Genomic DNA, 14,648 nt, shown 5'->3' with positions numbered 1-14,648 from the left:
CCCAAATTCTAGTGGGTCTGGCCACCACAGCCCTGGCTAGCTCTGGCTCGATCTCACAGCTTGCAGCAGGTGGGGGGCTTGCGATCCCTTCACGCCATTCTCTACTGTCCCCATGCAAACTCCAGTCCCCAGAGGGAGCAGTGTCTGCTCACCTGGGAGCTTGTTAGATATGTAGAATCTTGCCTGCTTCCCCAATATTTGCTAAATCAGAAGTTGCATTTAATACATTCAACTTGTGAAGCACTGCCCTAGATTACAGCATCTCAAAGGGCTAAGAAGGATATTAAGCACCTCACCCCCACCCCCCAGAGCTCCATCTAAGTCCTGGCTTTTAAACATGGCCATGGACGTTTTACAAAAGAGAAGGCATCTGCGATCCATCAGTCATGTTAACCTGTCAGAATCCATTCTCTGGACACCCTGACCCCCAAACTCGAACACACTCTCAGGCTCAAAGCAGCCTTGCCTGCTTGCTACTCCACTCCCATGAGTGCCCAGGGCGCCTTGCTCTCTTGGCCGCCACACAGGGCTGGACACCAGTTGGCGTCTGGGAAAGCAGCCGAGTCACAGCAAGCAGGTGAGGGAGGGGCCTTCTGGAGAACAGGGTGGGAGGCACCCAGGTTCAACCTGAGCTAGGGCAGGGAAGTGGCCTGAGGACCTGTTTGCTCTGCAGGAGGGCCGGGCCCGGACCACTGCAACGGCCTCCCCAGCACCTCCGCCCCCACCCCAGGCAAGAGCCCCCTCCCTGTCACCCAGCCCCCGTGGGAATAGCTTGAGCCAGGAGCCGCCATCAAAGCTGCTCCCCTCTCCCAGGGCCTGGTCACTTCTTGACAGGTTACAGCCCCAAAGACAAACAGATTCCGCCAAGCAAATAGGTGTCCAGTGGTAGGGGTGTCGAGTAGGGCCTGGGAGTGGGTCTGCGCTGCCAGATACCCAGGTTCAGGGTGGGGGCCCTCCCCTGAAGAGAACAAACAGCCTGGGGCGCCTGGAAGGAAGCAGGACGCTGGTGTGCTGTCACGCACCACGTGGGGGCGGGGCTGAGGGCACCCACCACTGGGGTCTCTGGGCCAGGCGCCCACACCTTGAGGCTCTGGTATCAGGCTAAGTAGAGACACTCCTCGAGTCCTGTATTTAGGCCCTTGGAGCAGAGGCCAGTTCTGTTGTGGCACCCCCATTTCTCTCATGAATCTAGGGCCACCCGTTCCTTCACTGAGCTGTCTACAGGGAAATGGCCTCACCATCATTTAGGACACACAGCTTTGCCAGCCAAGGGTGAGGGCCAATTTGAGGATCTGCAATTAAGTGAAATTAATGCCAGAATCTGGGAGACAAGGCCATGGGTCTGAGCCTGTACGATTCAAGCAACCCCCCCTCTGATCTCATCTCTTCACCACAGGGGTGATTGTGACTAAGGACAAACTTGAGTTCTGAGCTCTTAAAAGTGCTACCGACATGAAGAGATGGATCCAGTGAATCCACCATTTGCCATCATGCCAGTTAAGTCGTCAAATAGCTTTACATGCTATCTGACGACAAGGTAACCATAGGCCTGTATTAAAAAAAAAAAAAAAAAAAAAAAAAAAAAAAACCATAGGCCTGTATCACTTTTAAGTACTGGGGGAAGATTCCAAGCTTGTTTGCCAATTGCCTAGAACATGGTCCCTACCTGACTCTCAGATTGCCAGGCCAGTCCACAAAAACTTATCTAATTCATTATATGCCAGAAGCAGTGCCTAGACCACCAAAAAACTATAACCCAACCACCATGGGAACCACCTTAAGAGAAGATGCATTCCCTCTTCTATCTAAATCTAGGATGCCAGGGGCCCAGCTAGGACTGAGGACGACTCCTCAACTAAGCCTTGTCTTTTTTCCCCGTAGGGAAGATGCCCGTGATGCTCTGCATTTCCCTGTGCTATTCCTACACCTGTGCTATGTACCCAACACACAGTAAATGCCCAAACAATGTCTGCTGGCAGATCAACACTAACTTGGCTGGTGCTTATGTGCTGGGGATAGCAAGATGCTCAATAGATGCACAGTACTCTGTGGACCTAAAGGCCGTTGGAAAGAGCTTCCTCACCATTTTGGTCACTGAAGCTAGGAAGGCAGTAGATCTAATTATAACCCCAGGGCTAATCAGTTTTCCCATTTGCAAAAAGAAGACCCAGGGACTAAAAAGCACATATCACAGAGTCACTGTGGGGGTGAGCAGTACATGGCAAGTAGCAGTTGACAGCACGATAAAAATAACACACATGAAAACAGGATTTTGTGTGTGTGTGTGTTAATTTAATCATACAAATATTCATTTATACAGTAAGGAAAAACCTCCCCATCTTCAGCTCCTCCCAGGCACCAAGAGGCCCCACCACAAACACCCACCCAGCCTGCTTGCTACACACCACTGTCCAGGTTGGACGGGCAGCCACTGCTGCTCCAGCACTCAACCAAGGAAATGAAGGAAAGGCAAGGCAGGGTGGGGTGGGGAATCAGCTTGCACTTCTGAGCCCTGGCAACCCCACCGTCCTCTCCTGCTGGGGCTCCAGCTGAATTTGGGGATCCCATCTTGGCCATCCTCAAGCCACACAAGCTGTCTTGGTGAGGTTCTATGATGAGCTTAAGGTTACAGCCAATCCTTACTGGGGGAGAGAAGGCTGTTTCTTGTAGAAAAATACCCCAAATTCAACTGTCCCCATGGCAAAAAGAAAAAAAAAGGCATGCACGCGTACACACATCCACACACACCTCACTCCATGCACACAATAGGTTCTTCCCAGGCCTGAGTCTCTCTGCCTCCCTCGCTGGGCTCAGGCCCCTAAGGATGCTGCTGTCTGCCTCCTCTCACGGGTGCCAGACACTGGTGGTCCTGCCTAGAGGCAGCCTGACTTTTGGGGAAGAGTCCAAGAGGAGCAGAGCACACTGGGGCTGAGAGAGTCACTTCTATCACCACACTAGGCAGGGGAGGAGAAGGGGCTCCAGGCACTGCTCAGAACTCAGACTAGTGAGAGGGGACTGAATGGTCCTGGGGCAGCCATGGAATCCCTTACTCCTATCGCATGGCTTATGCTTGCTCTGGCCCTCTGCAAGGAGCTCACCTCTCCAAGGATGTGTACAGAAATGGTTTGCTCTTGGGAGGGGAGTCAACGTGCTTGGGACAGTCACCTTGCCTCCAAGCAAGAGGAGGAGTGGGATGCCTCTGGCAGGGTCAGACTCACTAATGGTGACCTACTAAAGCCCCAGCTGAATCAAGCCAGACAGCCTCTCCTGGGAAGTGGGGAAGGGACACCTGGTGTGGGGCTGATGAGGAAGCTAAGAAACCAGGTGATGTAAAGCCTCCCATGATCCTGCCAGCAGTAGCTGGAGACGTGCTGTCTTGAGGGCCATCAAACCAGGAGAATGGCTGGGGTGTCTGTGGGCTCCAGGGTGGCAGTGTCCCAGGAGGTTGGCACCAACAGTAGTGGCAATCTGGGCCTCAGAGGGCCCTCAGACAAAAAGCCATGGTGAGCCCCTGGCTTGGGCCGGTGATGGCCTGGGCACCCAGAGGGACTTCCCTCTGCTCAGGAGCGGGGCACTTGTGTGCACTGGAAGCGGCTGCTTGGGGTGAGCCGTAGTCTCACCCCAGACCCAGCTGCACTGCTCTCCTTGGCAGGCTGGCCCCACCTTCCCCCAGCACTTTTCCACTGGACCAAAGCTTATCCTTTTATTTTCTGGGAGGTGGGGAGGTAAAGGGGGAACTTCATACAAGCTTTTCTCCCACAGTCAAGCTTTAAAAAACAACAGTCTCAGAAGAGGATGAGGAGGAACAAACAACACACATTTTTGGAACTCAGACACTCAAGAGACAGACAGGCAGGCAGACCCTCACCCACACCCAGGCTATATGACCCCTTGCAGCCGCTCATCACCCGGTCTCTCTGCTTGTCTCTCACCCCTGGGGTGGATGGAGGTGTGAGAACAGGCAGGTGACCCTGCAACCGCACCCTAGATCCACATCCCCGACTATCAAACCAACCAAGACTCAAGGGAAGGAGGGGGTGAGAAAAAAAGAGAAGAGGGACTTTGCATATTCTTGTATCTTTGGCAGACAGCTGTTCTAGCCTGGTTCGAGCATCCCATGGAGAGGTCCACATCTCAATCTGCTTGGGATCCACAGGATGCCAGTGGGGCCACATGCCCAAGTGGGCAGCCAGCCGATCATCTTCTGCTCTGGCTGGGCTGCCCCTCGCCCACCACCTCCCAAGAGCCAAGCATTCTGCTGAGGGTGGGGGTGCTCTCATTTCATCAAAGTGTGGTCTCCCAAATCACATAGTCAGTAACTGTGGCCCTTCCCCATGGTCAATTCCCCATCTGGGGCTGTAACTTCATATGTTAACAGCTCAGCCTCCACTAACAGGCTGTGAAAATAGCACAAAAGACAATGGGAGGGAAACAAGGGAAGGGAGTTTGTTAACAACAGAGAAGCCTGGACACCTTTCCACCTGCCTGCCGCATGTTTGCTGGTGAGCTGCACCAACACTCGTGTGTGTGTGTGTGTGTATGTGGCACACACACACACAGAGGCACTGTTTCCAGCGCGAACGGGGAGCCACTGTGTATGAAGAATCCAAAAGAGCAGTAAGCGTGATGGCATTTCTCTCTGCCAAGAGAAACATGGAAAAAAGCAATCTGAATTGTTGTGTGTGCAGAAGGACACCTCTCGGCCTCAGAAACTTCCATGTTGCCCAAGATCTGTCTTCAAGACTTCCTCTGCTGGCCACACAGGGAAGTTTGGTCTTCAGAGAGGTTCTGATGGTAACAAGCCACAGGGTTGATGAATACAAATGTCAAAGGTGTAAATCAACAGAAGATTAAGCAGAAAAGAAGAGGAAAAGGGTGATAACTCATTGGCTGATGCCATTAAAAACAAATGGGGTCAGAGACTGCTGGAGTCAGGTGGCACAGGAGATGTCCACCTGTAGCACAGACCCACAGAGTCCCCAAACATGCCACACCAGCTTGTAACCTGAATCGCTTCCAGAGCAAGCAGCTATTCTAGAAAGGGTATATTATCCCTTACCTTAAAAAAAAAAAAGAAAAAAAGAAAAAAAGAGTGGGGAAAGAGGGAAAAAAATTAACGTGTGCTCAAAACTACAACCTGTTTGTAGGCAAAGTAATTTTTGTTTAAAAAGATGGCTTTTTTTCCCCCATTTGAAACTTTGTTTTCCTTCCCAAGTGACCTAATGACTTGTTAGACTGATGCCTAATAAACAAAACCCAAGGCGGCTGCATGGGTTTCTTCTTAGTAGCCTCAACACCATTCCTGCGATTCAGCATTCACACATGCATACTGAGTTTACTCAAAACTAGTCTGTTTTGCTTCTTCCTCTTCTTCCAGGATTGGGGGAGAGGGGGGTCAGAGCCAGGGGTCCATGCGGTATGGTCTGCAATCCAGAGGAACCCCCTGCCCTCCCCCCCACCCCAAAGTCAGGCCTTCTGTCTTTTGTTAATTTTTCTTCTTGCCGGTGTCCGTTTAAGACTGGCCGAAGGGGTAAGGCCCGTGGAGCCCCTGGAAGAGAGTGAACATAGTCAGTGATGATAAACAAAGCAGGTACAACTTGACAATTAAACCAAGTTAAAGAATCTATGGTCCCCAGTGAGCCAGAAGGAAGCCCCAAGGCATAGACAAAGCCTGAGGGTTGTCCTTGCTACCCAAAACCTCAAGGGGCCACATATCAGCATTTCTGCCCTTAAGTGTTCCCACTCCATCACACCAACCAAAGAGATGGGAGGCAGTGGGGGCAGTCCTCATCTTTCAACTGCTACATCAATCAGTGTCAACTTTCCTCCATCCAGGTCACAAAGCCTTCCTTTCTGCTGGACAACAACGTCTCAACCTTTCTGCTAAAGATCCCAGTGCACCATTTTCTGCACCTTAACCTTCTGGCTAATGCCCCTTATACCAACAACAGCACTGCAGCAGAAATGGCAACTGTCTAAGCACGTAGATAACAGGCATGGTACTAGCAGCTTTGCACACATTGTCTTTAAACCTTACCTGAAAGCCAGGTGAGTATTACGACGCTCATTTAACTCGGGCCCATCTGACTGCAGAGAGTAAAAGACCTGCTCCAAGTCACATGGGTAGAATAAGGCAGAGCCAAGGTTTAAAACTAAGTCTGATTTTTGCTCTCCCACACTGCCTCTCCCTTGCCACGTGATAATAAGGTTTATTCTCTATTCCCAAAGTTATTTTCAGTACTGTTTGGGTGGAAAAAGCTTCATAGTCTCACTTTTCCCTTATATTCAGAATGAGACACCAAGATGTGCCGACACCAAAAAGCAGCGGCATGAACTTGCTGGAGGATGCCCTGTGACTCCCTCCACCTTCCCACCCTCCTCCTGGAGTGCGTTCTTTGGAAAGAGTTGGTCAATGCCAAGACCTAGGAGGGCAAAAGCTAACTGGTGACCAGCCTCCCTAGGGTCCTACACCCTAAAGTGGCCTATGGGCAGCTGGACCCTTGGACCAAATGGACCAAAGGGGTACAAAGAGCAGATGCCTCAACCATAACTGTGACAAATGACTGGAGAGTGTTGATGCTTGACAACTAGGTTAAGAATCCTGAAACTAGGCACAACCGAGAGTGAGAAGGCACAAGAATGACTGACATGAAATTTCCTATTAGCTTGATGGGATATGGGCAGTCAGAATTTGATTGTCTTAAAAAAAAAATGACACAGAGGCACCAGGGTGACTCAGTGGTTGAGCATCTGCCTTTGGCTCAGGTCATGATCTCTTGGGGTCCTGGGATCAAGTTCTGCACTGGGCTCCCCACAGGGAGCCTGCTTCTCCCTCTGTCTGTGTCTCTGCCTCTCTCTGTGTCTCTCATGAATAAATAAAATCTTTTAAAAAATAAAAATAAATTAAAAAAATTAAAATATGACACATTTCTTTGAGGAGGGAAAACAGTGTCTGCTTGCTGGGTTGGCAGTGATTAGAATCCTTTTCGGTATAACTTTGTCCTGTTTGCTTCCATCTCCCCAGCATCTAGCATGATGCCTGGCCCAAGAGGTACCCAATAAACATTTGTTGAATTAATAACTAAAAGAGGACAGGTATTTCCCAGACTACTATCTGGAGTGTCAGACACCTCTGAGTTGAAGGAATATTGGCCATTCCAAATCCAAGTTTTAAAATAGCTGCTTAGGCCTGGCGACACAAGTGCCTGGGGGTCATACCATCTATCTGGTCACAGTCTCCTAGGTCCCAAGAGAGGCAGGGCTCTCTGAAGGTAGTTAGCCTGGAGATGCAAGACCCTCCCTGTTTCCACTGCTGTGGGATGTAGGCCGCTCAGAACTGGGAGGAGGGGATCTGGGTTCTACTCCCAGTTTTGCACCAGCTCACAAAGTGACCATAAGGTCCTTTCCCCTCAGAGGGTCTCGGGTTCCTCTCTGAATCTTTCCAGGATTTCAAGCTCTAGGAGTATTGACTCAATATACTGCCTGGCTCAAGAGACTGAAAAATAGGACTCTAAGAAAGGATGCCCTTTGGTCATGTTTAGGCCAGAGGTCAAAGATGACAAGAATAGGGAACATGAGATTAAAGTTTCTATAGTGTTTTCAGTGGAAGGCACTGAAACTGCTTTCGCTTTTTTCCCCTCCCCTACATAATGCCTCAAAAGACCGGGAGTATGTCTCTAGCTGCTTGGTGGTTATCACTGAACAAAAAATCCTGACCAGGTGAATTTGGAGGATGGGCAGGCCTTCATGGATTGAGCATCAACTACACACGAGATGCTGCTGGGGCACTTTAACATATTCTCTGTAATTCTTGCAAAGATTCACTGAGACAAACCAAGATCTCCAAACTCAGAGAGGTGACCAACTTCAAGGGCACATAACTGGTAAGAGCAGTGGTGTTTAAAATGGCCACATGTTTGCCAGTCCCCAAGTGAACTACATTCCAGCAGATAGGCTAAGGCTGTAACCATCTCAGCTACCATGGTACAACCTGATTAACAAGGGTGGGCTGGGGAGCCAAAGGGCTCTCAGACTCCATTCTGTAGGGCCTGGTTGGAGGTCACACACACCATTAGTAGAAAGTATAGAAAGCTTACAACAAGGTGTCCTCAGTACTTCCCAGTATTTGTTCATCTGGAATAACCCAAGGAAAGCAGTAACAGCCTTGATTCCTACAAGAGTTAGAACCAATACAATGCTTAAAGGTCTCTGTGCAGGAAAAAATGCACAGACAAAAGAAAAACCGAAAGACACCAAAAGACAAACAGCATTTGCTTTCTATGAAATATTTTCCCCTAAATTTAACTGTCTTCCAGACCAAACCTCCACACACTTCAACATGGGCCTTAATATCCAACCAATAGCCGTGTGACTTGCCTGGAATGCTTGGAGAAGGGAATTCGTGACCTTGCTAAGGAGCTGTTGCACATTCCCATTTCACAGATAAATAGAATGGGTCCTGGGCAACCGGCAGAGGGAGGAACAAAAGCACGATGAGCATTTTCAGACTTCCACTTTTGACTGCCTTGGCCCTTGGACATTCAGTGTGGTATATAACTAGCTTAGATTATGGATTTGTTGGCCTTTAGCTTGGTGGCTGAAGTTCTGTGTCTTTTGGGGAAAAAAAATGCTACCTAATCCCTTTTTACCCAGAGAATGGCATATTGGAAGTTGTTGATGTTTTATTGGTGCAGAAAGGTGGCTTGAAGAACAAACTCTAGTCCCACCCACCCTACCCTTCAAATTAACTACCATCACTTCCAGGAAGGGAGAGGGAACCAATTCTATTTCAAAACCACTTTATCATCTAGACTCCCCACACGCAGGATTATAGGTGTCATAGATGGATCACAGAACACAGGCAATGCATTACTAGTGGTGGAGGAAAAGCCTGGCAGAGATTCCAAGAACAGCTTGTTCAGGGCATCCAATGGCAGGAGGCCAAGCAGGAGGCTACGCAGGAAGTGCCTTTCCTAGCAGTGGGATGGAGGTATATTTGAAACAGGAGGCCCATCCACATTTCAGGTTCCACTGGAGTTCCAAGGCCCAGTGTAACAGGTTTTAGTGGCTCATGTCTCCAACCCCAGCCTAAAAGCAGGGTTTGGCAATAGAGATAACGTTCATTCTCTTCTGGGCCTAGCAACTCTTCAACCTCCATCCAGAGGAACAAGAAACTGGCTTCAACTGACACCTCTCCTAAAACAGCTGTGACTCTACTAATAAGAAAAACAGGGACAGAGGCATCAGGTGGTAGTTAGTACAGAGCCCTGAATTAAACCAACTCAAGTGAAAATTGTGGCCATCAGCATGATTGCAAAGCTCAGGAGTCTGGTGCAGAAGGCTGCCCTTCTCTCTCTGAGGAATCACTCCTCATCACACAGAGACCAACCACAAGGCTGGATTTATCCATGCTAAGAGAGGGTATGAATAATCAAACCCTGAAAAGAAGTCCTGTATCTGACTCCAAGTCTAAAGGCCAGTTCCCCAGGGCCTATTTGAGTTGCACAGTTTTCAAGGCTTTCAAAGGCTACATCTGTTAAGGGGACAGGAAAGTTTTCCTGGCAAAGGAGAGACAGCCTTTAGGTCCACAGGGACTGAGGTGTTGCCTGTGTGCTTCAGCCTTCCCTAAGCCCTTCACTGCACAGCTGCAGTAGCTATGAGCCCTGGGACCTAAATTCTACTTGGCTCCAGGGCAGGCAAGCTCTCTTAAAGCACAGAAGCTCCATACCCACCAGCTAAGACAGAGGTGCCTCTCTGTTCCTTGGTGTCTGGGAAAAAGACCTCGGCCTCAGGCCAGCTGAATCATCACAGTAGTTGGACCAGGTCCTGAACTGAACTTCCATGATGGAAAAACTACTGAGAGCCATAACTTAGCTAAAATTCTAAAATATTTTTAAATATTTTTAGAAGACAACATTTATGGACAAAACATAACTCAGTCCCATTTACCACAATCTCCTAAAAAAGACAATTTAAGATCCAGTACTTGTGATCTGTTCTCAAACAAACCTAAAAATAATCTGTGATTTTTCACAATAGTTTATAGTTGCCCCCTGTGGACTAGCAGAGTCACTCTCAGCCAGTGATCTGGTTATCACTAATCTTATGTGAGTGTGGACCTGCAAAAGTTCTAAAATACAGAGAAATCAAAGTAACTTTTTGAAGAGTACTAAAAATTGTCACTCAGAGAAAACATTAACTCTATGTTAAGGTACTAAAAAGACAGGACACGAGTTCTGTTTCAGCTGGACTATTTTTAAAAAGTTTCCTCATCAATTTTCAACAGTAGGAAGTATGGGGCTATGAGGAGAGTAAGTTGCCCTTGAAGAGGGTGGAACCTGCTTCTGCCAATTCTTTATGCCTTGCATACAGTTAAGTCTCAAATAGCAGCAACACAAATGAGTGAATGACGGTGAACTACTCTGCACTGATGAGCCATTTGGTTTTTAACATTCCAGGGAGAAAAAAAGGAGGCTGAAAAACCTACTGAAACAAAGGTATGTCTTACAAGGGTTTTTTGGGGTACACCTTTTCTATTTGGAAGTTAGTTGTGTAGATAAAGCACCACAACATGGACACTTTCACATACCTGTCTTTATTTTGCTTTTATTTGTGATTTAAATAAATAAAAAGGTTCACACACATTAACAAAAAGGAGCGTATGCTGCAGGGCTGTGAAATAACATGCTCTCCCGGTGTATACTGATGGCAGCATCAGATAACATCGGGAGAGCCCTCCTCCGCCTTACTGCCTGAGCCAGTCCTGGTCAGCGCTGCTTCTGCCTAGTGCTCCTTTTGTATCACTAACTACACTGAATGCAAACACAGAAGAATACAAGATTTAGTACTAAGTTCTGTCCTGATCCTGTACTGCAAACATGGTGTGGTGGGGCCCTGCTCACAAGGCTGGCTTGACTGACCACGCCCTGATCAAACCTGTTCTTCTCTTATTAATTAGAAATAAAGTCTCTATTGGAATAATGGGCAGAGTAATGAGGACTCTCTCAAGAAAATTCAAACCAGGATCCTTCCCTCAATGGCGGCTGACTGCTCCAGGAGGTTTCCTACTGGAAGAGCAGGGCCACGTGAGCAGGAGAGGTACTTCTGTAGATGCTTCCACACTGGTGTTCAAGCCACTTTCATGTGACAGTCCTCAAAATTTCAAAGATATATTTGATGCACTGGCTGAGGATGAGTATGAGAACCAGCCAAAGGAAAGAAAATAAACCTATTTTTATGCATGAGGGCTGATCATGGGGCAGGCTCAGTTCACAGCCTTCTGCTTGTGCCAAAGCTGCTCAAAGCTTGACTTAGTCGAAGTGTGATGATTTTTTTTTTAAAGCCCTGCAAAACCAATTTTTTTTTAAATTTTTTTTTATTTATTTATGATAGTCACAGAGAGAGAGAGAGAGGCAGAGACACAGGCAGAGGGAGAAGCAGGCTCCATGCACCGGGAGCCTGACGTGGGACTCGATCCCGGGTCTCCAGGATCGGGCCCTGGGCCAAAGGCAGGCGCTAAGCCGCTGCGCCACCCAGGGATCCCCAAAACCAATTTTTTATACTTATCTCTGTAACAGTTTTTCTGTTGCTCTTAACTAACTTCTACAATCCTGCTGGGGACCTGGTCATCTATCCATCCATTCTCCCTCTACCCATCCATCCAACCCTTCATCATGCAACTCTTTTTTTAAAAAAATATTTTATTATTCATTCATGAGAGACACACAGATACAGAGACATAGAGGGAGAAGCAGGCTTCCTGCGAGAGCCTGATATGGGACTTGATCCCAGGATCCCAGAATTAGGACCTGAGCCAAAGGCAGGGGTTCAACCACTGAGCCAGCCACCCAGGTGCCCCTCATCATGCAACTCTTATTCTTCCTCTCTTCATCATCCCTCTTCCCATCCTCCCTCCAGTCTTCCTCCTATCTATCTAGAGCTCCCTATGGCCAAAGGCAACTCTCAGAGCATTCACCTACCCTACTGTGTGGCAACTCAAGAAAATCACCATAAAGAATAAAACTCAAACAAGATTGTGAATTAAACATATAATTTATAGTTCTAAAACAAGGAGATGAAGAACACTGGCTGGGTTTGACTTTCCCTTTCAGTAAAGACTTCAGAAAAAGTTATTTACAATTTGGCATTCTAGCTGCCAAATCCCATGTAACAGCAGGTGTGTTAGAATCCAGTTGGGGGGCTAGCACACAGAGCTTTCTCATGGTCACCTCCTAGGGCGGAGGAACTTCCTAAACAGGAAGAAAGAACTGACAGGAGTCTCACTGGGGAGGGCATCCAAAGGGAGAGAAGCTTACTCAAGTTCCTAGCCCTCTCACCATTGGTGCTGGCTGCACTGCGGGGATTCTGCTGTAGCACTGGGGGAGGCGGCTGGTCCCATTTCCTCTTAGAATTTCCTTCCAAATTTCTGTAACCTTCTGTCAACTATACCCTTCCTTACAGGCTACTGCAGTCTCCCACCTCTTTTACAATTAATTCACAGAATCACTTGCCACCCTCCAATGTCTGGCTAACTGAGGTAGGAAAACAAATGGTCTCTCCTTGGTCTCATTCAGCCATACTTGCTGTCATCTTGCCATGATCCTGCTCAAGAGTGTTGCTGTTACTCTGCTTCTTTCCACATTAAACATTGGCTCTCCTTTGCTTGGCTTTCAAAGGTCTTCCTTCAAAATTCGCCCCACCCTCTTTAAGCACACCGTACTCTGCAGCAGGCTGGCCGGTGTCCCGTGAACACACACCACCTGTGGATGCCTCTGGGCCTTCCTACGTGTGATTCCTCTTCCTCCAATTCAGTTTGAACCTAACAAGTACCAAGGTACCAGTGCCTTCTCCGTCCTCAAAATTCATATGAACACTTACTTAAAAGTCAAGTGGAACTCAATATACTCCTTTACTAGCTGTTATTCTTTCCCATGAGCTAGTCACATGTATGTAATCAGACAGTAAATACTTTGAAGATAAGGATTAGCATGGGTTGAGCACTCATTTATGAACTAAATAGTATCAAAGCTATCTCTCTGTATAAAGCAGTTTTAATTGGTCTTTGGGCAATGAAATCACAGCAAAAAGTTCAAGATTCTCAGGCCTTGCAAGTGGATGTGTCCAAAGCTTTGGAAAAAACCTCCCTTGCAGCTGAACTCTAAGGAAGCCCCCATTTCCCCTGAAGTCCAACAGCTCCCAGCTTCTAACCTTGAATTCCCCACCTGTCCTGCTAGAACACAGTTACAGCAGACTTAGCTGAGAACACACCAGGGGGAAATTTCTCACACTTCTGAATTTCGCTTATCTGTTTGAACCTGTGATTTCACTAGTCCTACACTTTGAGAACTTCCATCAGAAATTAAAATGCTAAATTCAGAACATAGGAAAGAAAAAGCACCCTCATAACCAAAATAAAATATTCTGGCAATCCTGGGAACACTGGCTGCATTTTAGCTACAAGACTGCCCAGCATCAAACCAGTTTAAAACAATGCTCAGAGCCCCAAAGCAAATAAAATGGAGCTGAACAACTTTGAAGCTCTTGAGGGACAAAGGGGAGAGTTCCTGGAGATACTTTTTATTTTCAGTCAGACAGTAACGTTACAAACAACAAAAGACATTTTCTAAGGCTCATAGTGTTTGCTTAATTTATTTTTAAAATGCACACATGACCCATGCCAATGCAAACACCAGCAAGGCTGGGAGGACTTTCCTGGCTCCTCTGGGTTTTCAAAAGAGAGTCATGGTAATATCATTAAACCAGAGTTTCCTGACAATTCCCTTCTGGTACAGAATGTACTAATTGGGCAATGAACAGGACAGGTTCCTCAGTTTTGCACTGCTTCCTCCCTGGTCATAAATTCTTTTGGAGCTCCAAAAGATGAACGGGAAAGTCCCTACGACCTGACAGTAAGTGTAGACTACTTTCAGTGAACAACCAATGGTCGTTGCTTCTGCCAGCAAACCTCATCATAGTGTGGTCTAGAAGAACACTAGACTCAAACTGGGTTCCTGGGTTCCAGCCCATGCCCCACCCCTAATCTGCTATGTGAGGGTGAACAAGTCACTTACAACTTCCCTATTTTGTCAAATGAAGGGTGTAACTACAGAAGTCATGAGACTGTTACAAATTGAGAATAAGTACAGTAAATGTGCTTTGAATAACATGAAGTAGTTTGTTTAAATGTTAGACAGTATTAAGCCCAGTCCGGTCTTTGGACCTCTTCTCTACCTGTACCAATGATTCACAAGTAGGGAGATTTTGTCATCTTCCTGCCCAAGGGACAGTTGACAATGTTTGGAGATATTTTTGGTTGTTACACTTGGGGTTGGGAAGGTACTACTGCCATGTACTGGGACTGGGTAAAGGCCAGGAATGCTGCTAAATATCTTACAATGCATTTAGACACCCCCTCCTACTCCCCACCTCAAGACAGATCTGGCCTAAAATGTCAATAGTCTTAGTACTTCAGCTGAGAAATCCTGCTCTACACTCATCACTTAGTGGACTGCAGCCAGTCTTATAGCATTACATATAATCCGTATGTCACAATTCTCAGATTTGTATCTCCACCCAGACCTTTCTCCTAAACTTTAAATGCAACCTGGATATACAACAGCCCACTTGACATCTCCATTTGGATATTTAAA

General features: G+C 47.3%; 1 protein-coding gene across 2 annotated transcripts in view; it reads right to left on the bottom strand.

Moving 5' to 3' along the window:
• Positions 1-2,270: 2,270 nt before the first annotated feature.
• The window catches only part of ILRUN (inflammation and lipid regulator with UBA-like and NBR1-like domains), a 94,622-nt gene continuing 82,244 nt past the window's right edge, over positions 2,271-14,648 (bottom strand). For both annotated transcript variants that reach the window (XM_077904356.1, XM_077904355.1), the window contains one exon: positions 2,271-5,548. In XM_077904356.1, the coding sequence (XP_077760482.1) occupies positions 5,513-5,548 (36 nt within the window). In that variant the 3' untranslated portion in view covers positions 2,271-5,512. The remainder of the gene's footprint in view (positions 5,549-14,648) is intronic.

Source organism: Canis aureus, chromosome 7 (assembly GCF_053574225.1).
Source record: "Canis aureus isolate CA01 chromosome 7, VMU_Caureus_v.1.0, whole genome shotgun sequence".
Lineage (NCBI taxonomy): Eukaryota > Metazoa > Chordata > Mammalia > Carnivora > Canidae > Canis > Canis aureus.
The sequence above is the reverse complement of the archived record's forward strand: the minus strand, read 5'-3'. Positions and strand labels throughout refer to the sequence as shown.